Here is a 26,648-nt window from a genome sequence, read left to right as displayed (position 1 = left end):
TCGGGAATGCATTTTTGCTTCAGACATTTAAATACAATCATATGTGAGATGAAAGCTAAATGACAAGTGTATTGGGATCAATAGCAGGTTTCACCTTGGAGCTCCACAGAAAACAAGAGGGGAAGTGTCTAAAGAGAGAAGTAAAACAAGAATGACTAAACTTTTTCTGAGATAGGCACAGAAGTGGGGGATTTGTCTCATCACAAATCCCTCTAGCCAGTAATTGTTTGTCTGCTGAGCTTCCACTTGACAGAAAGACTGCATCAGTGATTCTGTGCCCTGGTATCTTCAGTGATATTCATTAACACTGATTTTCTGATATTCTCACCACAGATTCCTTACCTGTCCTAGGCATCAGACTGGACGAGGAAGGTTTTAAACCAGTACACTGGAGCACAGATAGGTAGTATTGGGTGGCTTCACACTGGCCCTGTTCCACTCAAGAAGTGGCATGCAGTGCTGCATATAAGCACCACTCACATGCCCTGAGATTTCTTTCTGATAGATCCTTCTAACTGCATATTCTCTCAGGGGATCTCCATTAATAATCATAAGCACAGAATCTTCCCGCCCACATGCAGGGATCTCAGAGCACTTCTTTACAGTATATCTTCTTAAGTGTAGTTGTTCACCTTACTTCAATAAGGCCTGGCAAAGCACTTACGATATTGCTGTTTTGCAGCCTACAAAGAAGGCTATATTGGCCAAGTGCTTCAAATTGCATTTGAAAAGGGTATTATATATTTAAAAGGATCAGGAAAATTAACTGGAATTGAGTTAATTGACTATCTGAATCTCATTCACTATTTTCTTTTTTAAAGGAAAAAGATGAAGAAGAAGAGGACAATGTAGCCCTACAGGCTTCAACTCTGCAGATATGAAAAGAGAGTCTGCATTTTTAAGGTCTCACACCGCACCAGTATCCCAATATTCCCAAAAGGTGGCAATTCCCTTGGTTCTCTTTTAAAGAGATAGTGGAAGTGTTCGCTAGGGAAACTGATTGTCCAGTAGAAGAGACCTGTAAGCCGGATTTGGCCAGATAAAGCAAATATGGAAGAATAGCTTCTTCTTGGCATGTCAGTGGATCAAATTTCTTGTCAGAAGAACAGATACAGAATCTCTTCCATTTAAAAAAAATAAGCTGAACGCATTGCTGGTCATTTAGCCTTCTTGAGAATGTTCATGCATTCTTGTGGAAGATTCAGATGTCTATATTGTACGAGGTCAGGAGCCATGCTGCCAAACTCAAAGGGGAGAGATTGAGATGAACCATCTTACCTCTGAACGTCATGAGAAGGTCCGGTCTACAGGGCAGTTTCATGTGTGGATGTTCCGACATGTGAAGAAGGTAGGCGAACCGCCATAGTCGGTTCCACTCTGGAGATATCATTATCATTCTGATCTTCAAGTAAGGCAGTTTGATGATTACTGATGGAATCAATGGAAATAGAGAAAAAGGGTAGAGACATTTGCCAGACCAGTCGATTCTCCAATGTCCCTGGTTGGTAGTGCCTTGAGGCGAAGTTTGGGCATTTTTGTTTCCTGCGGTTACAAATAAATCTACGTAAGCTAAGCACACATGCAAAATATGTTTTGCAGAGCATCATGTGAAGATCCCACTTTTGCTTTTTCTAAAGGATCCTTCTTAGGAAGTCTGTTTGAATATTCTGAGCACCCGGAAAATGTATTGCAGTGATTCCCAGGTCTCTGGCTAGCAGCCAATTACAAATTGTCTGGGTTTCCTGAGACAAGCCTCTGGGCCTTGTGTTCCCGCTTATTTGTTCAAATAGTACATTATTGTTGTGTTGCCTGCCTGAATAAGAAGGGATTTTATCTTGAAGGATGGAAGAATTGCCACTCTGTCAGATATTGTGAGATACTTCCCCCTACCGGAGTGGGTGACAGAAAAAGGTGAAGCAGAGACTCATTGCTTGGAGTCTGCAAGAGGCCTTCCTGCCTGGGCATATTGGTGGTGGCTCTTCCCTTGGGCGACATTGTTAGTGCTGCTTGAAAGGTCTTTGCTGCGGCTGTTGGTGCTGACCTAGCAACCATTGAGGGGTTTCAACCCTCTGCGGATTGAACTGCCTTTCATAAGGTCTTGAACTCGACAGAACTGCCTTTCACCAGGTCCTGAATTTGATCTTCTTTAGAACCGGTTCTGTCCATGGTCCATAGGCAACCTGAACTTTCAGCTCCATTGGCGACGTTGCAGCAAATCCAAGAGCTTTGTTTAACCATGCTGCTTCTTTTTGGGGGACTGCCAGCTCCCTCTGTTGTGTCGCTGGGCCCCAAGTAACTGTGATGACCTTCACCTCAGAGCTTCACCTTCACCTCATTCTTCGAGGCAAGATCCACCCTCAGGCTATCTAGAACCTCTAGACTGGCTACAGGCTCTGCACCAGCTGCGATGTCAACTCCGACCCCAGCGCCACGACCCATGCCAGACCATGTAGCATTGTTGCTAAGGCTGACGCCATTGACGCTGGATGACGAAGCACAACCAGTTGTGTTTTAGAATTCCAAGGTGGCTCAGTTTTAGCCTTGACCAAGGCTGTGCGCTGATCCACTTGGGCTGCAGCCTTTGACAACTTTTCAGGCTCAGATACTTTCCTTTTGTCTCAAGGAAGGGCCAAACTTTCCACAATCTCTTTGTAACAGACTCTGATAATGATGCCTATGATGCCAGAATGATTTTGGACACCATTATACTGATGACAATTGGTATGAGAAACTTCAGGATGCCAGTGGCCTGGACACCATGTCAAACACTGGGTTACTTACACTATTAGGCTCTGTCACAGAAGAAAGCAGCTCCTTTGCCATTATGATGCGGAGGGCAGCTGAGGATCTTGACCTCCAACTGTCCACTACCGAAGTGAAGACTAGTGTCCTAACAGAGGTGCTTCAACCTGGGAAAATAAATGAGTCCTTTCCGTCTAATGATGCCTTTACAGACACCCTTCTTGGGGCCTGGTCAAAACCACATTCCAGACTTCTGGTTAACCGATGAATAGCACAATGCCATCGTCCTACCTCGGGGGACCTGGACTTCTTGTTTTGACATACCACACCAGAGAGTCTAGTTGTGCAGGTCTCAACCCCACTGCTTTCCCTACCACTCAACTGGACAGGGAATCAAACTGCATCAAAACCTTTGGGAAGCACATGTTTTCATCAATCATTTTGGCTTTATGTTCTGTAAATGCCAGCTGCCTCCTGGGCATTCCACCTATGCTCATCTGACATCAGACTTTTTGCTGCAGATTCTTTACCATAGTATATTCCCCAGGTGTCAGACGTTGAAGCAATCCTTCTGCATGGCAGTAGGTGGCGTTGTTCGGTTCCATGTAGTGCTGTTGGCATCGTTTGCACCTGAAGTGACTATGCATTTATAGCTGCCACCCTAGCACCCTGACCTCAGTTCCTTCTTTTCAGTACCATGAGTGCAGATCTGGACAAGCTTCCTTAAATCATTTTTTACTTTTCTTTTTCTTTTTTTTTACTTGCCAACAATTAGTGTGCCTATGTTTTGGTAAAATCCTGAAGAAACCCACCAGGGTCAATACTTATGAAGCTTGTCATCAACAGATGTCGGTGATAGACCCCAACTTGGTGTGTCTGTGGTGCCTAAAGAGGGACCAAGGCTCTGCAACTTGTCTTGACTGCCAGATCATGAACTCCAAGGCCCTGCACAAGTGGGCCAGGAAGCTCTTTGCTGCTCATCATGTGACTGCATGCCACTCCAAGTCCCGTTCGTGAGGGAGGTCTCTCCACCACTTCCTCCAGCCCAGGAGCATTATCAGCTCTTTGTGCTTCCTTTTGGACTTACCAATGCCCTTCGGGTGTCCACCGATTGGTTGGCAGTGGTTTCAGCTTATCTGCAAAAGTGGGGGGTTCTAGTCTTCCCGCTATCTCAATGATTGACTGTTGAAAACAGGCTCACCCCAGATAGATGTCTTCCACCCACAGACTATGGCTGACCTCTTGCACTCGCAGGGTTTCACTTTCAACATGCCAAAGTCACACCCAAAACTCTTTCACACACTCCCTTTCATCAGAGCTATTCTGGGTTTAGTGCAGTTTCTTTCTGCTTATCCTCTGGAACAGCGTGTCTAGGATATTTGGGCTAAGATTCCTATTGTTCAACCTCGGACTCTGGATTTTGGTGAGACAGACTCTGAGGCTGCTGGGTTTCATCACCTCCTGCATCCTGTTAGTAAAACATTTCTGTTGGCATATGTAGATTCTTTGTAGTGGAGCTTGAAGGCCCAGTGGACAAAGCATCAGGGGAATGCATCTGACCTGGTACTGATAAAGAATGAAACTGCAAAAGACTTACAGTGGTGGCTCAAGGACTGTGGTTTGGTCAACAGAAGCCCTTTCTTTCTTCCCCACCCAGAATTCACAGTAGTAACAAATTGGTCACTTCTGGGTTGGCGTGGCCAGCTGAGATACTTGGAGAGCAGAGTCTTTAGGTCTGTGGAGGAGTCTCAGTTCCACATCAATCTGCTGGAGCTGAGAGTGATTTGTCTGGCATAGCAAGCTTTTCTTCCATTGATCAATGGAAGGCTAGTTCAGGTGTTTATGGACAAAACCACTGCCATGTGGTATTGCAACGAGCAGGGAGGGTTCGGGTCCTGGACCCTATGTCAAAGAGTTTTACATCTCTGGACGTGTCTGGAACATCAGGACATATTTCTGTAGGATTAATAGCTGGCAGGGTCTCTGAATTCCAGAGTAGATGAACTCAGCTATCGGATCACAAATGGCATCTTCATTCAGAGATGGTGCACGGTCTCTCCAACATTGGGGAGAACCTTGGATTGATCTGTTCACTGAGAACACACAGTGTCAACGCTTGAGGTCTGAAGGTGGCTCTTGCTGAGAGACACATTTCATCTTAAGTGGAGCTCGGGACTCCTAAATGCCTTTCCACAGATACCACTCTTGTCCAGAGTTCTCAAGAGGGTTAAGAAAGAATGTGCTTAAGTCATCCTAGTGACTATGGACTGGGCAAGGAAAGTATGGTACCCCCAACTCCCAAGCATGAGTAGCTATCCTCCAGTCACCTCTCTGGTGAGCTTGCTTGGGTATCTATTCCAAGGTAAGGAATCTGAAGCTAGAAGTCTCTATCAAATGAACAAGTTACTTACCTTTGGTAATGCCTTATCTGATTGAGACTCTGTCTAGCCACAGATTTCCTATCGCTCCTCCCATCTCCCCATTCTGCAGACTGTTTGTAATTTGTGACTACAGAGATCTCTCAGGACCTCACTCGGCACACTAGTTATAACTTCTCAGCTTGGCTCCGTGCTTCTGGTGCGGAGCATTAGTCAAGTACTGAGGTCAATATGCTGTGGTGATGCCTATTTAGGCACTGCACATGTCACTTCTGGCACAGACACCACACGGAACTGAATGATGGCTCCTACTAGTACATAAAGGGATTACTCAAACATTTCTGGATCCAGTCTGACGTAGTTTAGAGAATTATCTAAACTAAGGAATCTGTGGCTGTACAGAGTCTCCACATATGAGGCAATTACCGAAGGTGAGTAACTTGTTCTTTGGACTCTGTTGCAGAATTCTTGCCTGGTGTATCAGACAGCTTATGTCCCAGCTTTACAAAAGCCTTTCAAGATGGTTGCAATGTGGCAAAGTTTACTACCTTCTGTGGCTTAAACACTACTGATTATCTACACAGGGAAAAGGTACTAGTGTGGCTTGTAGGCGGCATGCCTAAATGAGGTCTACAGACTTCTGGCAACCCCAGTCCACATTAATTGACCTACCCCCGATGACTCTTGTCTTTTTGATGAAAAGGCAGACTTGAGCGTTGCATGCTTTAAGGAGAGTAGGGCCAAGGCTTACTCCTTTGGCTTGTCCGTCCACCATGTCAGACTCACCAACAGGTCTACTCCCTCAGTTGTTATGGTAGGGGGTTACAATATCACCAATAAGTGCAACCAGCCCAGCACACCCTTCAGCCTTTTGGTGACAGAGGCCATGGTACCCACATACTACATGGGCATTGTGCATCCCAGCCTTCTGCCTCCCCGACTGTCTCAGCCACAACTCCTCTTTATGGTGTGTCCTTCTCATCATACAGCCACACTGTAGGAGGCAGGATCCAACATTTGCTGCCAGACTGGCAGGCAGTATCTTTGGTAAAGTGGGTCCTGCAAATTTTCCAGTTGGGTTAGCCCGACCATTTCTTGCCATACTGCAGCACCTTCCACCAACCTCAGAATGACCAATGAAGTACCATATGTTACACTTGGAGCAGAAAGTGCAGACACTTCTGGCCAAAGAGGCAATAGAGAACATCCGGCATCTGAAGATTAGGCATTGGTTGATACTGTCTATATTTCTGGTGCTGAAAAGGATGAGGTCCTTCATCCTGTTTTAGACCTTTGTACTCTGAATACCTTCCTGCGGAAGTGCTAATTCAAAATGCTCGCCCTAACCCAGGTCTTGTCTTCCCTCAAACTTGAAGAATGGATAGTAGCATTGGACATGCACAATGATTATTTCCACATATGAGTACTGCAGGTCCATGGGCGCAATCTGCCATTCACAGTGGGGCAAGAGCATCTTCAGTTCACTGTGCTCCCTTTTGGCCTCACCAGTGCCCCTGGGGTGTGGTTGCAGTGCATCTTCGGTTGTCAGGGGTCCCAGTCTTCCCCTACATTAACGACTGACTGCTGAAGGCAGACTAGCCTCATGCAATGGTTACCAGCCTTCAAACTGTCTAGTCTTCTTTGAAGGCCTATGTCATGTCATGTTATGTGTACTTGTAAAGCGTGCCTCTACCTACTTTAAGTATCCTTGTGCTGTGCAGGTATAGGAGCCTGGCCCAGAGGGCCGGGGAAGGCAGCTAATTGAAGAGTGAGGTCTTCAGCCTCTTGTGGAATTCAAGAGGTGAAAAGGAGGCTCTGCTGTGAAGTTTAAGGTTGTTCCATGCTTTAGGAGCAATATTGGAGAAGGCTTGCCCTCAAGTTCTTTTCATGTGTATGTGTAGAAGGCCTGCGGGTCAAAGTCCAGTTGAACAAAGGTGCCTGGACGGTCGGTGGAAGGAGATGCAGCTGTTCAGGAAAGCCGGGCACATTTTGTGCAGTTCTTTGAAAGTGTGTGTGAGGAGCTAGTATTGTGCGCTCCTGTGTACTGGGAACCAGTGAAGTTCCCTCCAGTGTGGTGTGACCTGAGTCCTGCGTTAGCAGGGGTGTGGAACTTAATAAAATATCTACTTGTCCATGGGACAGGCTGCGTCATAAATCTACTTGTCCTGTAAAAAAATACTAGCTGGCCCTTCGGTGTCATGTAGTGCAGCAACAAATTATAGAAGCAATCTCATTATATAAGAGCTCTGTTTATGCCAGGACTAATGCCTCTCTGATTATGCCAGGGCTAATGCTATAATAAGGCTTGGATACTAGCGATGTCCTTAGTTTGCCACCTTTCTGCAGATCTACATACTGGTGCTGGCGGTATCGGTAAGCAAAAGTTGAAGGGTTGGAATGCCCTTCTGAGTCTGTGCAAACCTACTAACTTGCATGTTTTAAGTGTTTTTACCAACTTTTCTCTAATCTTTTCCCTGACTGAGAAAGGTTGGAAATTCACTACTGACAAGGGCAGAAGTAAAACTTCTTCTAGGGTTGGGAAAAAAAGTGGTTCGAGGGAAAGTGAACTTTCAAACGCTCAACAGATTTACTCATGCTAAAATACATATTTTCTAGGATAACGATTTCCTGGTCTATTTCTGTAAATTCTTGTGAATTCATGAAATACAGAAATCTGCACTAATGCAATGACATATACCATGAGTGCACTTTTGTGACTTTCTTTAATAATTGGGCCCCTAATTAAGTCTGGCATTAACCAGGACTTTTTTTAAATTAAACTTCTGTCTCTCTCTCACTATGACTGATAACTGCCTACTCCTTCACAAGGAGCACATCGGCACACAAAGTAGTTTTGTTCAGTGCCATGAACTACTGTGGCAATATGTGCTTTTGGTTTGTGTCAATGTTTGTTACAATGGTGAGGGCACATCAGCTCCCACTACAGTAAAGTTTTACAAAAGCCATATCAAAACAAGACATGCATTGACAAATCCATAAGCAGGGCCACTGGGGAGAGTCAAATCATGCAGCAGCGTTGAGTATAATATGCAGCAAGAAAAGGCAAATTATGCTGCATAATGCAGCACATTTTGTAGTAGTATTACTCCATTATTTCATCATTTTTTAAACTTTGTAACACTCTCTGGGCATTGGCTGCACTTTGTTAGTACCAGTTTAATGCCCAAATATAGCAATACGTAATAGAAAAGTGACTAATCCAGCTTTGCTAAGGGCCTTCCACTGAGTGACAAATGTCTTTGCATTTTTAGTAACTTTCGAATCTTTGTGCTAGAAACAATTTTATTTTTGTTAAAATTTGCAGATTATGTGGCAGATGATGGATTATGTGGCAAAGGCGGCACACCTATAATTATGCAAAAATCACTACGGCTGCACAATTGCATAATCCCACTGGCCCTGGCCATAATACTGACCACCAATGTCTGACCTATTGGTTTTGCCAGTGCTTGTTTATTTTCATGTTTCTCGTAATCTTGTTGAAACTGGTTACACTGAATTTCCATGATGAATATTTTTTGGAATTACTGCCATGCATCAACACATTTTACTAAATGATGCTGCAAAGAAATGGTACCTAAAATATCACAGTAATTTTGCAAAACTTTTTTTTCCTAGTTGCATTTTTGAGTGAACATTTAATTTTGAAAACAAAAAATCATCAAGCTTCTGCAATTATTTGCATCTAATCTAAGAACGTTCTGGGAGCATTATACATAGCCTCATATTGGTAAACTTTTCAAACGTGTGTGTACACATTTCGTACTAGAACATTTGTCAATAGTGCAGCGAGAGCTCACAACGTTTATTTACAGTGCTCATCCTAATAATAAAGGCTTTACATTAATGAACCATAAATACAAGTTCAAACAGCATTAACATATGGACACAAACATTAAATGAACTGCATACAATTCCCTTCCCTGCTCCATAATGTAAACTAGTAGCCAAAGGGTTTGTGCTGCAGGGGGTTGGGCCTACTTGTCCCAAGACATGAAAAGTTGTTGTCCTTGACACCAAACAATATCTCCTGGGTGTTGGGCTATGGTATTCCACACCCCTGGTGAGAGGTTGAGAAGGAGTGCGGCTGCTGCATTCTGGACAGTCTGCACTGGTGAAATGTTTGATGATCCCTGCATAGAGAGTTTCCATTGTGGCGATGAGGGCATGTGTGATGTGGGCTGGTGTTGCCTAGGACCCATTTGAAAACCTTCCTCAGCATTCTCAGGCTGATGAAGCAGGATGTGGCAACAGCATAGACCTGGGTGAGCATGTTCATTTTGTTGTCAGTGACTGTCCTGAGATTTCTGGCATGTGAGCTGGGAGTGAGAGTCAGACCAAGGTCAGCTACCCTCCAGGTGGAGTTGCACATGGAGGTCTTTTTTCTGAAAATCAGCATTAAGTTTGAGACAGTTGGACTTCATCCATGTGTCTACATGTAGGTATTGAACTAGTTCCTTGTTTTGGGTGGTTTGTGTTAGAGGACAATATAAACTGTATGTCTTTGGCATGGAAGAGGATCTTGATGTTGTGGGCGCTGTAGACATTGTCCAGGGGGTCCCGTAGATATTAAGAGGGTGGGGTTGAGTGATACACGTTAGGATCCTCTACATTCGGGTTCTCTGGCTTCTGAGGAGTATGGAGCTACGTTGACTGTTTTTTTTCTTCCTGACAGGAAAAAGTAGATTCAGTGGAAGGCTGGGGTATGAAACCATGCTAACGGCTGCCAGCAGGTCCAGTAGGTTGAGGACGGCAGTTTTTCCCTTGGCCAGGATCATACAGATGTTGTTTGTAAAGCAATCACAACTGCTTCCAAGTAGGAGGAAAATAGGTCGGTAGTTTGTGAGTTTGATTGGGTCTGCTGTGGGTTTCTTCAGTAGGGCCATGACCGCAGTGTGTTTGTGGGATTCCAAGAAGGTGGCTACATCGATGGAGACGTTGAGGATGTGAGTGAGTACTTTACTGAAGCTTCTGGTTAGTCATTTGTTGAAGGCATGGAATGGGCATGCGTCTGAAGATGCTCTAGATTGGATGGACTTCATTGTGGTGGTGGTTTCGTTTATGGTAGTGGCAGTCCACATGGTCGGATTTTTCTTCTTTGGATACCGAAAGCTTGCTATGAGGTTGATGGGATCTTGTCTGTGGGGTGAATTTATCATAGATGTTTGTAATCTTGTTGCTGAAGAAGTCTGAAAGATGGTTGAAGAGATCTTGTGTGGTCGTGGGTGATGTACTGTGGCAGCGGGTATCCTGAAATGTCTGATGATGGAGAAGATTTCTTTGGTGTTGCTGGAGCTAGCTTCTATGCGGGCTGCTAGGGCTGTTTGCTTGATATTTGCTGGTTATAGCCTCTCAGGGCAGATTTTGTACATGTCCTTGTCTGTGTTGCTTTAGCTCATTTTCCACTTGCACTGCAGTAGCGTGCAGAGCTCCTTTGTCACCCTGAGTTCTTCTGTGTACCAGCTGGCTTGTGTTCACTTTCTATTTGTTTTGCCATGCTAGAGGTTGGTCAGGGTGTCGGCACAAGTGGACTTTTTGATGCCTTTATTTTGGTTGCTGGTTTGCTCAGGCAGTGCTTGGAGAGGGTGGATGCTTAATCCCCTTCTGAGCTGCAGAGGGCATGTCCTGAGGTAGACAGCTTTCAACGGTACAGGATGATGATGTGGAGACATAAAAGGGTGTGGTCTGTCCAGGTGACTAGTAGTGGTTTGTTAACTGTAATGTTGCTGGGAGAGGAGAAGATTCAGGGAGTATCTGGGTTGGTGTGGATGAGTTTGCAGGCATTCTGGGTGAAACCACAGCTCCCGGGGCTTTCAAGGAGGGCGACGGAGTTGGGGGGGTCAGTGGGTGTTCTAAGTGAAAGTTGAAGTCTCACAGAAGGATAAAAGTGCTGTAGCCGATGATGAGGGGTGCAGTGAAATCGGTGATGTTGCTGGCAAAGTTGGCACTGGGTCCTGGCGCTCTGTAGATGAGGGTTTCGCACAGGGTGATGTTTGCTGTTGTCTAAATGGTGAGATGCTTCATGTACCTGGTTGTAGTGTCTGAGGAGGTAGTGCAGCTGCTAAAGTCCTTAGAATGATGGTGATTCCTTTTCCAGGCTTGTGTTGGTGGTGTTGTCTGGCAATTTTGTATCCGGCGAAGCTAGCTGCAGCAATGTCCAGTACTGAGGCAGGGTTCATCCATGTTTCCATGGAGAATAGCAGCTCGTGATTTGATCATTCAGAATGTCCCATATCTCTGTGGTTTGTTTGCTGAGAGAGCGGGAGTTGAGCAGCATGGTTGTGAGAGAGGAATGTAGTGTGGGTGTTTGCTGGTTCTGGTGTGCCTGAACCAGATGGCTGCTCTGTGTTGTTGGTGCAGGGGTAGTGGGTGTTGAGGCGGTGAATGGTATGAGAGTGAGAGTGCATGCAAATCTGCAGGAGACGCATGTGAATGTTCCTTCTGTGTTATGTGGGGTTGCGTGGTAGCAGTGCAATGAGTGGCTGTTGGGAGAGAAGCAGGGTTCCAGGCATGGATGAGTGCAGACAGGCTTGTGTTTGGTGTGCCTTTGGTGCACCAGCAGTAGGTCTGTGCTGCATATGTTATTGAGTAGGTCCTGGGAGAGGGTAGGAACCCAGAGGCATTGGGTGGATATGGGTGTAGGAGGTGAGAAGCAGGAATCGGGAATGCAAGGCAGTAGTGGGAGACAGGAAAAAGTAAGTGGAACTGGGGAAGAGTAGGGTGGAAAACAAAGGAGCAAGCAGGGGAGACTGAGGTACAGTGCAAACAAAGTATAGAGAGTTTGATGGGAAATAGTCACACCAAGAAGCACAAAGGCACAAAAAGACACATAAATCAATGGCCGAAGTGCAAAAGAGAGGCCCAAAATTACTATCAAGAGGCACAAACATATAAAAAATAGGCATACAAAGTACAAAAATGAGGCACAAATAGAGAATAAAAAGCACAAGCGGGAAAGAAGCAATAACAGATTGAGCAAGAGAGAGGGAGTGTGAGAGAAGCAGATAGTAGCAAAGCCAGGCATGGAGCCAGATCCAAAAGGGACTTCACTGGTGGGAGGACCATCACAGGTAAGTCTTGGGGGGAGGCTATTGCTAATCAAGGCTAGAAACCTGCTTAAGTCCCAGCTCCACATCAGCCTGCTGGAGCTATAGGGCATTTGTTTGGCGATGAAAGCTTTCCCACCATCCATCAAAGGGAGGCTGGTGCTGGTGCGCACAGACAACACCACCGCCATGTTGTACTGTAACAAGTAGGACACAGTGGGGTTGTGGATCGTGCCATTCAAAGTGGCTGGAACACCAGAGGATTTTCCTGGTAGTACACCATCTGGTGCATCTCTGAAATGCCAGGGGGGATACACTTATCTTTTGACGCCTAGCAGATCATGAATGACAGTTACATCTGGAGGTTGCACAGGGTTCTGTTCCAATAGGGAGAACCTGGGCTGCGATTTTTTCGCCGCCGCCAAGAAAACATAATGTCAACACAATTGCACTTAGGATTTTTCACGGTTTCTCTTACTTGGAGAAGGATTCCGCCTTGAGTGAAATTCCTGTGTGTTCCTGCTACGAGTTCTGAATAAGATCGGAAATTACCAGGCCCAAGTCTTCCTAGTGGCACTGAATTGGGAAAGGAGAGTGTAATATCCAAAACTCCTGTGCATTAGCTGCTGTCCTCCTGGCACTTTGGAAGAAACTTTGGTTGCAGCATCAGGGTGGTGTTGGGTCTGCACAATCTCTACCTCCATGCTTGGAGATTGAGAAGCATCAGTTGACTGCTTTTGACCTCTATCCTGAAGTTGTCAATGTAATCTTGGCAGCCAGGAGTCCCTTGACAAAATCAGTATATGCTTGGGGTTGGGACATATTTGTGGCATGGTATGGCACCTGACAGACTGACCACTTCACACCAAGCTTCCGAAAGTGTTGCTTTTTGTGTTGTCCCTAACATGGCAAGGACTTGCTTTGGGCATAGTTAGAGGGTACTGGTCATCTCTTTTGGCTTTTTTGCAGTTGCCAGGTTAGCCGTTCTAATGTTTCTAATGTGTACAACATTTGAACTGCTACACAGATGTCTTCTTTGGTTTTTTACCCTCAAGTAATTCATTAATTTTGCCATTATGTCAGTGCAGTGTGTAAGCGAGGTACAGGTCCTCTCCGTCAAACCACCATATACTAGATTCTTTCTAGACAAACTGGTCCTGAGAACCTGTGCCCCATATCTACAGAAATTGATGACACTTTTTCACATTTGGCAAAACATCACCCTCCTGGCATTCCTTGCTGCACCTCACACCTCTAAGGAAGAGGAGAGACTCCATCAGGTGGATCCTAAAAGAGCTCTCAGCTGTGGATGATCAGCTTTTATTGGAATCGCTGGAGCAAAGAAGGGCAAGGCAGTGCAGGATCAAGACCTGCAGCCTGCTGGCAAAGAAGCAGCCTCAGGTAGGCTTATTGGCTTATTTCCCCAGAGACAAGGCTGTGACCACTATGTTGGCATGCGTGGTGCCTGTTCTGGATACTTGCCAGGCTGGTACATGGGTGTCAATCCATACACTGTACACACACAAAATAGGAAAAGGAGGAATTGTGATACTCATATGAATTTCAGAATATAATTCATTGGAACAACGCAAGGTGGATAACATTTTTTGTTCTCACCCACTAGTAGTGGAATCCTTCATCATCGGGCTTGCTACAACATCCTTGGAGCAAAGGGTGTTGGGGAAAGACAGTACAAGACACACATGTAGGGGTCTACTCTGTAGAACAGACAAAGGAAATAGATCAAAATGTCTCATGGGAGTCCTACACGACTTTTACTCATGGCCTGCTTGGATAGGATTAAAAAGATCTATCACGGTGATGAAATGGGGTTATTAGTGCCCCTTCAGGAATCACTACAGACCTCAGGTAATAACTTTATCATAGCAAACAATGGTCCTTAGTAATAATTTGTACAATGCAAAGTACCCAAAGAAAATGTATTAGATCAAAAAATAAATGAACAAATTATTTTTCTTAAGACAACATATATCGGTGCAGTGAGTGTGGGTGCATACAAATGTACTCTGTGCTCTTTTTTTTTAAAGGATACCCTCCGATGTATACAATTATTTAGGGTCCATGTATGTTAAGGTCGATGGCGTTTCAATTCCATTGTGGATAGTGGGATTATCATCAGGGTTCAAAGAAGTGTGAGCCTGAGACAGAGCTGAATTAAGGATGTCAAAATAATGTCATAAAAACGTAAGCAGTACAAGACATGTTGCATAAATGACTGTTAAAAAATGTAAACTCGTACTCACAGTCAAGAAGAAGGTTAGTGCACTAAAAGAAAAGACAATGAGTGACTTGTAATTAGCGAGGGCATATTTCAAGGGAAAAATATTGGGAAGCATAGACAGCAGTACCTACCTAGCAGAAGATGTGGGATTCCCAAATAATGAGTTCAATGTGGAGGACAATGGGAGGGAGTCAGGGTAGGCCTGAGTCAAACAATAAACAGGAGATTTAGGTAAGTGGTTTGCTCTAAAAACGAGAACAAAGCAAGGCAGGTAGAAACAATGCATGACCGACCTGTTAAGAACGAAGGCCCGGCATGGAGGGGAGCGCACTGACAGATGTACAGGTATGTTCCTCACAAAGCAGGAGGCTGCTAGTAAAATGCAGGGATGGAAGTGCGTGGTAAGCTCAGGAGCTACAGACATCCAGGAGGAAGCAGAAAGAGCCATGGAACTTCAGTCAATCTCAGCAGTGAGCAGAGGCTGTGACGCTTCTTGTATGCACAGCAGTGTAGCAAAATGGAGGAAGGGATCAGCTCTGCGCCAGAGAGTCACAAAATATAGGAAGGACTGAATCCTGCAAGGAGAATGAACCAGAGAACAAGGGCTTAGAGAATATGCTGAAGGAAATGAACAACCAGGAAGAAATAATTAGCAAACACTCTAATAAAAAGAAGAGCCAGGATAGGGAAACACGAGAATAGAAGACAAATACTGTAAATAGAGACAAGAATAGAATAAGTGCATTGTGAGTATGTATTACATTAACCAGTATCTGTACATAAAAACCAAACGTACAGACATAGAAATAGGTCATATAGGTCTTCAAAAACAGTAATCCAATGTCATTCTCTAATATGTCACAAGTAAGTTCATTTAAATAAAAAATGTCCAATCTTCTTCATGATTTAAACTTGTGTGCAAAGTGTCCATCTAAATGATCCAATGAAGTTCCTCCTTGTTCAGTAATGTTTTTATGTTGTCTCCACGTTCAGGAATGTAAATGGTGCGGATTACTTGCCACTTGGTGTCGTCTTTAGAATGTCCCTTTTCAAGGTACTGCGAAACCAATGGGGCAGTGATGCCTTACACCTAATGTGACTCCTATGCAGACATATGAGAATTTGTTTTTTAGTAGTTTGGCCAACGTAAAGCATGTTGCATGGGGACAAAATGGTATAAATTGCTCGTTTTTCAGTGGGAAAAGATATGAGAGATTTTGATGACTCAGAATGACTGAATTTTTTGGTCTCAATACAGAATGGGCAGACAATACATTGTCTGCTTTTGTAATGTCCTTTAGTGGTGGAAGGGCTCAGTGTTCAATGAAGGTTCTTGTGGACCTGGGGCATGATATGGCTGTCTGAACAAGATGTTCTTTCAAGTTCCTTCCACATTTATAGGCAAACATAGGAGGCTCAAATGTAAAGTCCCCAGCTGCTAAAGTATGCCAGTATCTTTTAATACTCTTGAATATAGAATTGTAGCTCGTTGATAAGGTGTGGACACAGACATGTCTATTGGTCTCTTGTTTTTCACGAGGGTTTAGCAACATCTCGTGTGGGCAATACCATGCTCTTTTCACTGAGTGGCTGATCAGGCACTTGGCATATCCATTTTCTAATAATTTGAGAGTTAGTCTTTGCTCCTTTGAAAAAGTCATGATTATATTTATAGTTGCATCTTAATCTAAGAAATTGGCTGTACACGAGTGAATCTAGCAGGGTGTTCCTTTCCAGGGGGTTCCTATATAGAGTGGTGTATAGATGTTCTCCTTCAGCATGGATGGTGAGGAATTCCAGATTGATGTGAATGCATTGTGAATTTAAGGTCATCACAATGTTCGCTAAGCCAAGTTTGGAAAAGTGCAGGTGTGGGGGAGCTTCCATTCCAAATCATAAAGATGTCATTGATATATCTTTTCCAGAGAGCAATACGTACTTTAAAAGGATCATTGGTTGGGGGAAATTACTTTTTTCCTCAGGCTCGTCCATATGCGGTATTGCAAAACTGGGGGCAAAACCATCCTCACAGACTTCCGCATGGTCTGTAGGAAAACATCTTTATAAAATTTGAAGAAATTACATGTGAGTGCCAACTTCAGAAGATAAATAATAAATAATGTTGGAATCTGGTACAGACTGGGTCTCTGGTTCAGAATACTGTCTATGATATTCAAACCAGCAATTTGTGGTGTGTTAGTGTAAAGTGATCCTATATCAAGAATGATTAACAGGAATACTGAGATGGGCAAGTGAAGATTTTCTATGATAGTGACAAAATCTGTGGTATCCTGTATGTAACATTCAGTGAGGGGCACTAGAGGCTTACTAGAAAATCTACAAATGAGGCCACAATCTTAGATGAAAGGGCCTGCCTTGGGGGATGAGGGGCTTTCCAGGTTTTTATGCACCTTAGGGAGAGTATAGAACACTGGAGTACCTGGGTTATTATCTTGAGGAGTGAGAACTCATTATTGCTTAGAAAACCCAGATCCTTGGCTTCAGTTGTGAGTCTTAATCTTTCATGTTGTATCTCCACTGTGGGGTCCTTAAAAATACTTTGTTTTAGTAGTAATTAGTGTTGTTAAGCTAGTGAAGAATTTCCCATTTGAACAGGACAGTGTCCTGTATGACGATTCCTCCTCCCTTGGTTGCTGGTTTGAGGATGTTGGCATTATCCTCTTTTAAGCAGTCAAGGGTTTGAAGTTCTCTCCATGAGATGATAAATGAAGCAAATGGTGTTTTAGTTTAGAGGTCATTGAGATCTCTTAGTTCTAGTTTTTGAAAAGTAAGGATCTCAGCTGGTAAGCTGGAGCATGCCGGGGGAAGGTGGGTCGCAGATGTAAGCCAGTAAGTTCTGGTTTGGAGTAAGAACTATCATTACTTAGAAAAGGCCTTCAACCTCATTTGCCCAAAGAATCTCGGAGCTTGGTATGAACCTCCAATAAATTAGTTCTATCAAAGGGGACAAATAATCACCCTTTCTTCAGTAAGATTTGTTCTGTATTGGTTAGTATATGTGATGACAAATCAAATATGGGTATAATCTCCATGTTTTTTACTCTAGAGGGGGGTCCCATTCGTAATATTTCTGACGATGCAAAGATCCCCTGGTGATCCAGTGTCTTCCAATGCAGAAACCCTTTTTATTTTAGTATGCAAACGTGTTATTGAATGTGCTACAAGTTATGAAATGTGATCCCAGGCAATTCATATTCTTAGAATGTTCCACATGAAGTAATGAATTCAAGCATATGTAAAACACATTGCTAATTGTTAAATATTTCCGTGATTGCTCATTTTAGAAGTTATTCCAGGGATGTCATAAACACTTTGACTGCTTCTTTTCATTATTTTATTATTTTATTTATTTTAACAACTTCCATTTAGGCTTCTTTATTTTTGCTTTTTGTAGAAAGTTTGAGGTTCTTAAACACATGCAGTAGAAGTTCAATTTCAGCTGCAGTTTCTACTGTAGTTAACCTGTCTGCACTTTAGTTCACAGTCCCCATTTTGTCACCTTTTGCAGAACTTGTGCAAGTGGTATTCATGTCTAAATGCACTTTAGCCTGAATTCTTATACAATCAGACACCACAAGTTTAGTATAGTCCCTCTGTTGCACAATGGTATCCGTCTGGATGTTTTGGCTTATTTCATCACCCGCTTTTGGACTTTTTTCTGTGGGTGAGCCTATCTACATGTGTCTTACCCAATGTAATTACAAAGTAAATTGACTGTGCGTGTTTACTGCTAGTATCTGCCTTTGAGATAAGGCTACTGTGACACAGCAAGGGTAAGCGGAACTTGGCTGGTTAGATGTGAATGTGTGCATACATGTGTGCATATGTGTGTGGGCTATGCATGTGAGTCTACTGTTGTGTGCAGCCCAGGAACAGCGCAGGGGTAGCCAGGTGCAGAGAGTCAGTTTAAAAACTCTTGCACAAGGGAGAGAGGGCTTATATGCTTTTTGCTGTCAGATTCTGGACATGGGGACTGCAACAGCCATGGACAACTCGAAGGACAAACCCCTTATGTCCTAGAGGATTAAAAACTCTGTCCCATTTGACACAGCAAACCAGTGGGTATTTTGAAGGGCCATTGAGGCTGGTCCTCTTACACACCATGAGGGCTATTTAGGGGAAGATCTGGACATCTGTGCCCAGAAGGAGGAGTGGCGCACCGGAGACAAAGACCAGGTCTAAAACTAGCACAAGGATCCAGTGGAACCAGCTCCCTGCCCAGTAAACTCCCTTGGCAGTGAGGAGGGCTGCTAAAACTGGTCCTGGTGGCTAGAGCTACCAGTATGAGTAAAATGAGCCAAGAACTTCAAATTGGCCCCTCGGGCCTGAGTTAGGGCCTGTTAAAGAATTTCACCCCTGACAGGTAGCCAAGCATATGGCACTCCACCAATTTTCCTCAAATTGCCCCTGTGTGGGCCAGTGCTCAGGGTTGGTCCAGGAGTAACTTTTAATTGCTTTCTGGGGAGGGGCGTGCTTGGGGCTCTGTCTCTGGACTTCTGCTTGGCATAGGAATCCCATCCCCTGGGTCTGTATATACTGAAAAGGGGGCTGGGACCCCATTCCTGGGCCCCAAAGCCAAATACTGGGTCCAGGACCCCTTCTCTGGGGCCCAGAAGGAGACTGCTTCCCACTATGAGAACACTAAGGAAGTACTCCTGCATGACGGAAACACAAGAGGAGATTTTGCTGGCACCTGCCCAGCATTGAACTGTGCACAGGGAGCAGGCTAGGGTCACGGGGGCCTATGCGGCTCCCCCTATGGCTCCCTCATGCCTTTGGTTGTGTGAACTTGAGATGTTGGGAAATATAGGCCCTGCACAAGTCATGTGAAAACATTGATGATTGTTAATGATGTATTAACTGTATTTACTATGACCCCTTACATATTTTAAATGATGTGATGACTGTTTGGAGTTTCACACTCAGTGTTCCCATTAGAGTTCCCAACACTTTACAATATGCTTTTATGCGGAAGGTTCTTCTGTACAGATTTAGGGACTGCAGCAGGTACCCATACCATAGATCTGTTTGAAGAGGGTGGGCCCTGCGCCTGGGGTAGTAGGATTTGATTAGGGGCTCCAGAAAATTCTTTGGTTTGCCACAAGCATGGCTGATTTCCCATGAGGGAGCCCACCATGAGTTATTCTTTTTACAGTTTTCCTGCCATTGGCACAGGCCAAAGTCCACTGAAAGCATTGGGGATCCCACCAGGAGAGTGGGGGAGGGACCCCAAGACATTTCCCCATGGTGGGGAGTGCAAGAAAGTTTTGGTTGATATGGTTCTCTTAGGTTATCTGGTGGGGAGGGGGAGATGTCCAAGGGTAGCCCATAGTGGTGGGTGGCCCTGTGCAGGGGATGGTTCTTGAGGTTCAAGGTGTAATGGCTGACTCTGTGAGATTAGAGATAGGGTAAGACTCCCTATACTTCTGGGTTGGGTTAGTGGTCAACCATGAGATGTCAGGGTAAGATTGATGACTGCTCAAAAACAGTGAAGGATGTCATCCTAGGACTGTTTTTTTACATGCACTTGAGGTGGTGGCAACTGGGGCAATGTTTAGCAAGATATCCAATCAAGTAGGTCCTGTGGGGTCAGATCAGAGGATTGAGGGTGGTGTCCCTCTAGATGGAGGTTGTGCATGGGGCTCTGCCCTAAGTAGACTTTGGGTGTACCAGCCTTGGAGTGTGGCCCTGTGGCCCCTGGAAGTCCTGGAGCTTGCCAGGCATTGTTTTGGGGACAGCCCTCAGCATGGCATGATGGTGCCGAAGTCAGGTACATCCACCCTAGGTAGCTGTAGCTCTGAGCATAAAGGTTTACACAGAGGAACAAGTGTAAACATCTAAACAGCGCTAAAGCAAATGAAGAAGAAATTAACAAGACACTCAAAATATCTGACACCAATTTATAAAAATAGACTACTGTATTTGTATGTATTTTAGTCGCAATAACGAGGGTTCGGGAGATATAGAAGTTAAAAGGTATAGTAAATCAAAACATTTCACTCAACTGCGTTCAAGCATTGGCAATTCAACAAATTTGACACAGAAATGTTTTCACCAAAACGTTGGATTAGTAATGCGGTCACTTAGAGCAACTTTATGTGACCAACTCCAGTAGGGAGCCAGCCAGGGGTACCAGGAAGGTTCTTAGAATCAGTTACCTCCACAAATTAAGCAGTCACTAGGCAGTTTCAGGCACTTTATCCCCTTTCCAGTGGATTCATATAGAAGTGTTCCTGATACAAGGAATAAAAGATGCTGAAGATGCACAAAGATGCTGTGGATGTGATGCTGTCAACATGGATCTCTCAGAGGCTATTCCTCAGTCCATGTAAGGGGTGAGGTGGTCCAGGTCACAGAGTCGGTGTCTCTCAAAGTCCTCTTGGTGCTGGCTGCCAGTTGCCCGGTATCACTGCCACAGCCAAACCTTCCCTAGGTGATAACTCAATTTCTGTATGATCAAGCTGCACTCCGACGACTCTTGCGGGCTCAGCGAACCCAGGTGCAACTTTGAACATCAGGTCCTGGTCTCTGGTACTGCATGGTGGTGATTTGTGGCGGTCTGAAAATTCTGGGCTACCAGCTTGGCCTAGTAGGCTTCCCAGGTGTTGTATCTCTGTGCTGTGAACAGGTCAGCCAGCTGACCATTTGAGTCCTTTTGCTTTGGCCCCAAGAGATGACTTCTCCACAAGCTGGACACAGCAGACACAGTTCACCTTCTTTGCTAGCCACCAGGTTCAGCATGGCCAAGTGATGCTGGTGCAGCCTCTCTTTGCTGGGTCCGTGGTGAAGCAGGGCAGTCCTTCATCGGTCCTTCTTTCAGTCCTGTTGAGATCTGAATTCTGGGTGCTGGGGGTGCCCTTTTTATGCTCAGAAAGTGCCCTTGGGCTTGTCGCAGTCAGTAGCCAATGGGCTACCAAATTCCCTCACTCCTGATGAACACTTACTGGGAAGTGTGGCATATGGCTATGCTAAGATGCCCCATTCTGCTCACTCCCAACATGGCAAAACCCCTCTCTCGGCATCCAGAGCTTCCTAGCTGAACCAAGAGGTTAGCTACTAATGGGACTACCCTCCCCTGGAAAACTGGTTTGGCAACTTACCTTCCCTTCCCTGTCCCTAGAGCCAGCTGCCCTTCAAAGTCGGCTTCTCCTCTGAAGCTCGTCTTTTGAGCTAACTACTTTCTCCAATGCAGGGTTCTGTTGTCTCCTTTCATGGGAGTTGTTCTGCCCAGGAGTGCAGAAAACTGACTGCAGGACAGACCTAGTGTACAACAGTAAAAAGGCATTGTAAAGTTTGGGCAACTAAAGTGGCAACTTCTAAAATAGCACTTTGCCAATCAGTGACATTGCATTGAATGTATTGCACTGATTATTTTGATACCTTACAGTACCAAATTTATACTTGCTAATGAGGCTGTTAGCCTTCCCACAGTAAAAACAGCTATGTAGAGGTTTTACTGCTGGAATGTGTATAAGTTCATGTTCCACTTTTTAACATACAGCACTCTGCCATTAGGGCTCATTTAGCCTAACATAGGGATGACTTACATATTTTAAGAATAAGGGAGGTTTGGACTTTGCCATTACCTTAAATGGCAAAGTCGAGTTAGCAATTTAAAACTACCCTTCCAGTCTGCAGTGGCTGACTGGGAGCCATGTTTACCTTGCCCCACTCAGGATGGCACAATAACTGCTGACATCCTTGGGGGAACAGTCTAAATTACAGTCCCTAGGTACCCCTAGCACCATATACTAGGGACTTACACGTAAGTTAGGCTATGCTAATCGGAGGCAAGCCAATTAAACAAACTCCATTTTAAGGATCAGAGCACATGCACAGTGTCCTGGTTAGTAGGACTCAGGGCATTTCAGATCTGTTATATCAGTGCCTAGTTTTCAAAATGGGACAAAACATGGGGGTATACCTGCTAAAAGCCAGTTTCCTTAGAGGGGTGATCTTTATGGTCGCTTCATGTTGACAGCTTGGAGTCTAGGAAGTTGCTATAAGGGTGACTTGGGTGAGGCATTCCCCACACAGTGCCCATCAATGTTTTCTGTTGACCTGGTTAGGCTGTAGGGAGTGGGGATCCAGGGTTTGAACCGTTCCTGAAGGTTGAACTCCCTGTGGTGACTCTTGTCTGGAAGTACTCCATGATTAGGCTGGAATCCCCTTAGGGGACACAGGCACCCCAAGATCTTTTGGGGGCATCTCAGTATCAAGAGTTACTAATGTGGGTGAGGGTCAGAGGTCCTGAAAGGGACCTGCATCTGCATATTTAGGGTGTAGTTACCCAGTTGAATGAGGGTGCTGGGTTATGTGTTCTCCAGAGGTAGGCCCTAGACTTGTCTGTTGTATTGACATCATTGTTGAGGCACCAAATCCTTACCCTTTGGTATGGTGTATGCAGCATTGAGGGAACTAGGGAAAGGGTTGGCATAGACCTGCTCAGTCTATGTAGGTAGTTAATGTGCTGAATACATCCAGTCTAGATCCAAAAGGGATCTTATTGCACTGTATTCACAAAAAAAAGGGTAAGAGGTATCACTCCTCAACTGTCGTCCCTGACCAATAACCTGACACACACAAAATGGGAAGATGGGAGGGGCTATATGTGTGAGTAAAGTGGACCCCTTGTAGTATTGGTGTAGTATCCCCCAAAACACACAACGCTCCACTCTGATCATTGGTCTGTGCAGGAATGTTGTAGCACGCCCAGTTATGAAGTATGCCACTATTTAGTGGGTGAGGGCGGTTTTAAAACCACTTAGGGTTTCTCAGAGAGGGTGAGTACTTTGTTTTAAACTTTACCTTCTCTTCCCTTTTTGTGTATGTTGGGTTATTATTACAGTCTGTGTTCCCTGGATAGAGAGGTGGCCAATATGATTAAATTAGGTGGGTGGTCCTAGCATAGAAAGACTAAGTAAGAATACCCATTAATAATGCCTATCGTTTTCTAGATTCAGCTGATGGTTATGTGTGTTGCAAAATGGCTTCTGCTCATTTAGTACACTTGGATTTTTAGCTTTTTCTTAATTACCCTGTTTTGGTCTTTCTTAGTGTGGAGGAGTCTCATTACTTGTATTTCTCCCATGTTAATCAGATGGTAAATGAACAGTGCGTGTTCACTACCAGTATCTGTCTTTTAAGTTAAGGCCACTACGATGCCGCAAGGAGAAGTGGCACTTGTCTAGTTACACATGTATACATGTGCTAAGGTGTGTGAGACTATTGTTGTGCGCAGCCTGGAAACTACACCCAGGTAGCCTGGCAAAGAAGAGACTCCGCAGGGTTACAGTTTAATTTCCCTTTGTTTTACAAAATCCAGTTTAGTCTCAAACTGGGGTGAAAGATATGGACAAAGATCAATTCTGCAAGTTCCAAGAAGCCATCTGCACATCTTATGGGTCATCCAGAATTGTCATATTTCTATGGCTCAGCTTATGATCAGAGCATAGGCCTTCTGCTACCCTGCTGGACCAAATTAATTATAGAGCTCTCCAGCAGATGGAACAAAGATCTCCCCATACAAAGGCAGCAATTAACAATGCTTCAATCAGCTCCTGAGGATGCAGGGGTGCAGGAGAAAATCTTCATCCATTAATTAGCGTCACACTGTACCAAGATTAGGATAGCCTAGGCCCACTGAACAAAGGAGGGAGCTAAGACCTCTGGAGTCAACACAAGAGGGAACTCCGCTTTGATGTTCTGGTGGGAAAGACCCTGGCAGTGATGTCGGAGCTGAGGCCTCCAGATCAGAAGTGACCAATGACTCATGGATGACACCATTTTGAGTTGTCCCAGCATGCTGTGCAGGAAGTTCGGGACAGGGGCGGAGAGGTGATGTGGTACCCTAGGATTGGCCAGGGCTGCCTTGCTTCTGGAACTTTCCACTCACTCTTAAAAAGGGTTGCGTTGCACAAGGGGGAGAAAGTTATTTCTTGTTGGAGCTGGAGACCGGGACTAGACAGCAGCAGCCATGGACACCTGGAAGGAAGAACTCCATGAATCCCCCGACTAAGGACTTTGGCTACATTGGGAGATTGTGTTCCATAAATAAAATAATTGTATTATGGAATGTGTGAAGGAGTATTTTTCTCATGTCAAGCTTGCTCTACTATTGCTGTAATAAATGGTACTAATAAATGTACAGTTGCTCTAAATAATGTTTTATTGGGTAGTTTAACATAGGGGTGTGTGTGTTTTGTGTGTGTTGGCACAAATGCGCATTGGCATATAAAAATAGAATTTAGAAACCTTCCTAGCTGTGGTAGAACTTGTGAGGATTTGAGTCACACACTTCAAGGTAATTGCTGATGGTTAAGTGTAATGTTCCACCACCCGGAAGCTCAGAAAATAAATATGTATTTCAGTAAGACAGCGGTAATGTTAAAAATCATTGCCTCCTCTCTTCTTCTACCCACATCCATTATATTGCATTGAGCTAATAAGCATTGATTGACAAATGTAACATTTTTATTATAGTATCTCAGCATTTAACATGCATTGTGAAGCAAAGAAAATGTCCTAACTGAAAACATCCGTAGCCCACCAAGCATGTCAAGTCCTGTTGCATTGTGATCCCTGCTTTGTGTTATGAGCGAACCCGTGTTTACGGGATGCATCATAAAAATGGCTTTATCTGTGCTCCTGTGCAGCATCCTGACTCTTTCTATCTGGGCTTCAGGTATTGGCCATGCATACATACTGTACAACTCATGTGAAATAGTAAATTTATGCTGTGAATGTTGTAGTGACCCCGTCAAAGCTCCTTCATGCTCCTGTGCAGGATGTTTGTGTGTAACAAGATTCTCCTTTATTTTTAGGAGCAGAAATTCCTTCAGGAACAAGAGCGCAGTAAGTTTGATCACTTTCTATAGCAGAAACGTGAGAACTGTGGGCTGGAGGAATTAGCAATTACATTTGCATTTTTATTGAAGAATAAATAACTGAAATGAATACCACCTTCTATGACAAAACAAAATGAAAAGTACAGTCAAGATGAGAAACCAACCAGAAATATGTAAAAGTGAGATGGAAAACGAGCAGAAAAGTACCAAAGGGTAAACTAAACAACGTGCAACAGGTTTGAAGAGTGACAAATGGTAAATAGTTCTCGTGTAAGCCTTGGTAAGCACTAGAATAAGAAAATAGTTTACATTCTTACTGCAGAGACAAACATGAGCCTCTAGACCCAAGAAGTCATAGCAGGTGAAAAAAACAGGTTTGGGAGCAGTTTGGTAACGTGGACGCAAATCAAATGCTGTTTACCCCGGTTATAGCACTTAGTCACAGGTCTGAATGACACTGTAAAATAGACTGTAAGGATGTGCATATTTAAGGAGTTAAACCTCTAAAATGCGTCTTCTCAGGGGTACTGATTATTGCATATGTGCACGATTTATTCGGGAGACCTTTTAAATCTGTGTACTGTGTTTTGTATTGGTAATTTCAGAGGCATTCGTTTACACCCCAGCCCCCTTCCTGAATGTTTAACGTCTCTGGGTGTCATTACTATGTTTTATTTTTTGTTTAAAAACCCTTCTACAAAGTGAGTATATTTTCCAAATATTGAGTACAGAAATAAAACAGGTACTGGCAATGCTAATAAGTGTGGCTTTACTCGCACATGAACACATCTCACACTGTCCTCATACAGGCATGCCGCTCACCCTCCACTCACACAGTTCTCATCCTTGACTGATATAAATGCACCCCACCTCTGCACTCACACAGACATACTGCCCACGCTGGGCTCATACAGGCACATGGCTCACCCTGCCCTCATGTGGCCAAACAGCTCACTCTACGCGTGCACACCCTCACCCGGCACTGGCACAAGCCTGCTGCCACCCGGCACTCATACAGGTGCAACTCTGTCCCTGGACTGTACAAACACTCATCCCCCTGCGTCTAGATATAATGCTCCTGCAGTCGCGCCTGATAATAATAATAATAATAATAATAATAAACAATTGATAAAGTGCATGCCTACTTCAAAGAAGTGTCCCAACGCTGATAAAGTCTAGCTACTGAACAGAAGACACAGAAAGCCGGAGGACAACCAGGAGCCTATCTAAAGAGCCACATTTTAATATTTTTCCGGAGTAGAAGCTCTGACTTAGATTGCCTGAGGTACAATGGGGTGGGGGTGAGGGGTTGAGTTCCATAGCTTGGAAGCCAAAAAGCTAAAAGAGCAGC

At 44.4% G+C, this 26,648-nt stretch overlaps 1 protein-coding gene across 1 annotated transcript in view; it reads left to right on the top strand.

Moving 5' to 3' along the window:
* LOC138302262 (trichohyalin-like) overlaps positions 1–25,327 on the top strand; it is a 250,555-nt gene extending 225,228 nt beyond the window's left edge. The window contains exon 14 of the mRNA XM_069242564.1: positions 25,274–25,327. Within this exon, the coding sequence (XP_069098665.1) occupies positions 25,274–25,327 (54 nt within the window). The remainder of the gene's footprint in view (positions 1–25,273) is intronic.
* The last annotated feature ends 1,321 nt before the right edge of the window (positions 25,328–26,648 follow it).

This window comes from Pleurodeles waltl, chromosome 1_1 (genome assembly GCF_031143425.1).
Source record: "Pleurodeles waltl isolate 20211129_DDA chromosome 1_1, aPleWal1.hap1.20221129, whole genome shotgun sequence".
In the NCBI taxonomy this organism is placed as follows: Eukaryota; Metazoa; Chordata; class Amphibia; order Caudata; family Salamandridae; genus Pleurodeles; species Pleurodeles waltl.
The sequence above is the reverse complement of the archived record's forward strand: the minus strand, read 5'-3'. Positions and strand labels throughout refer to the sequence as shown.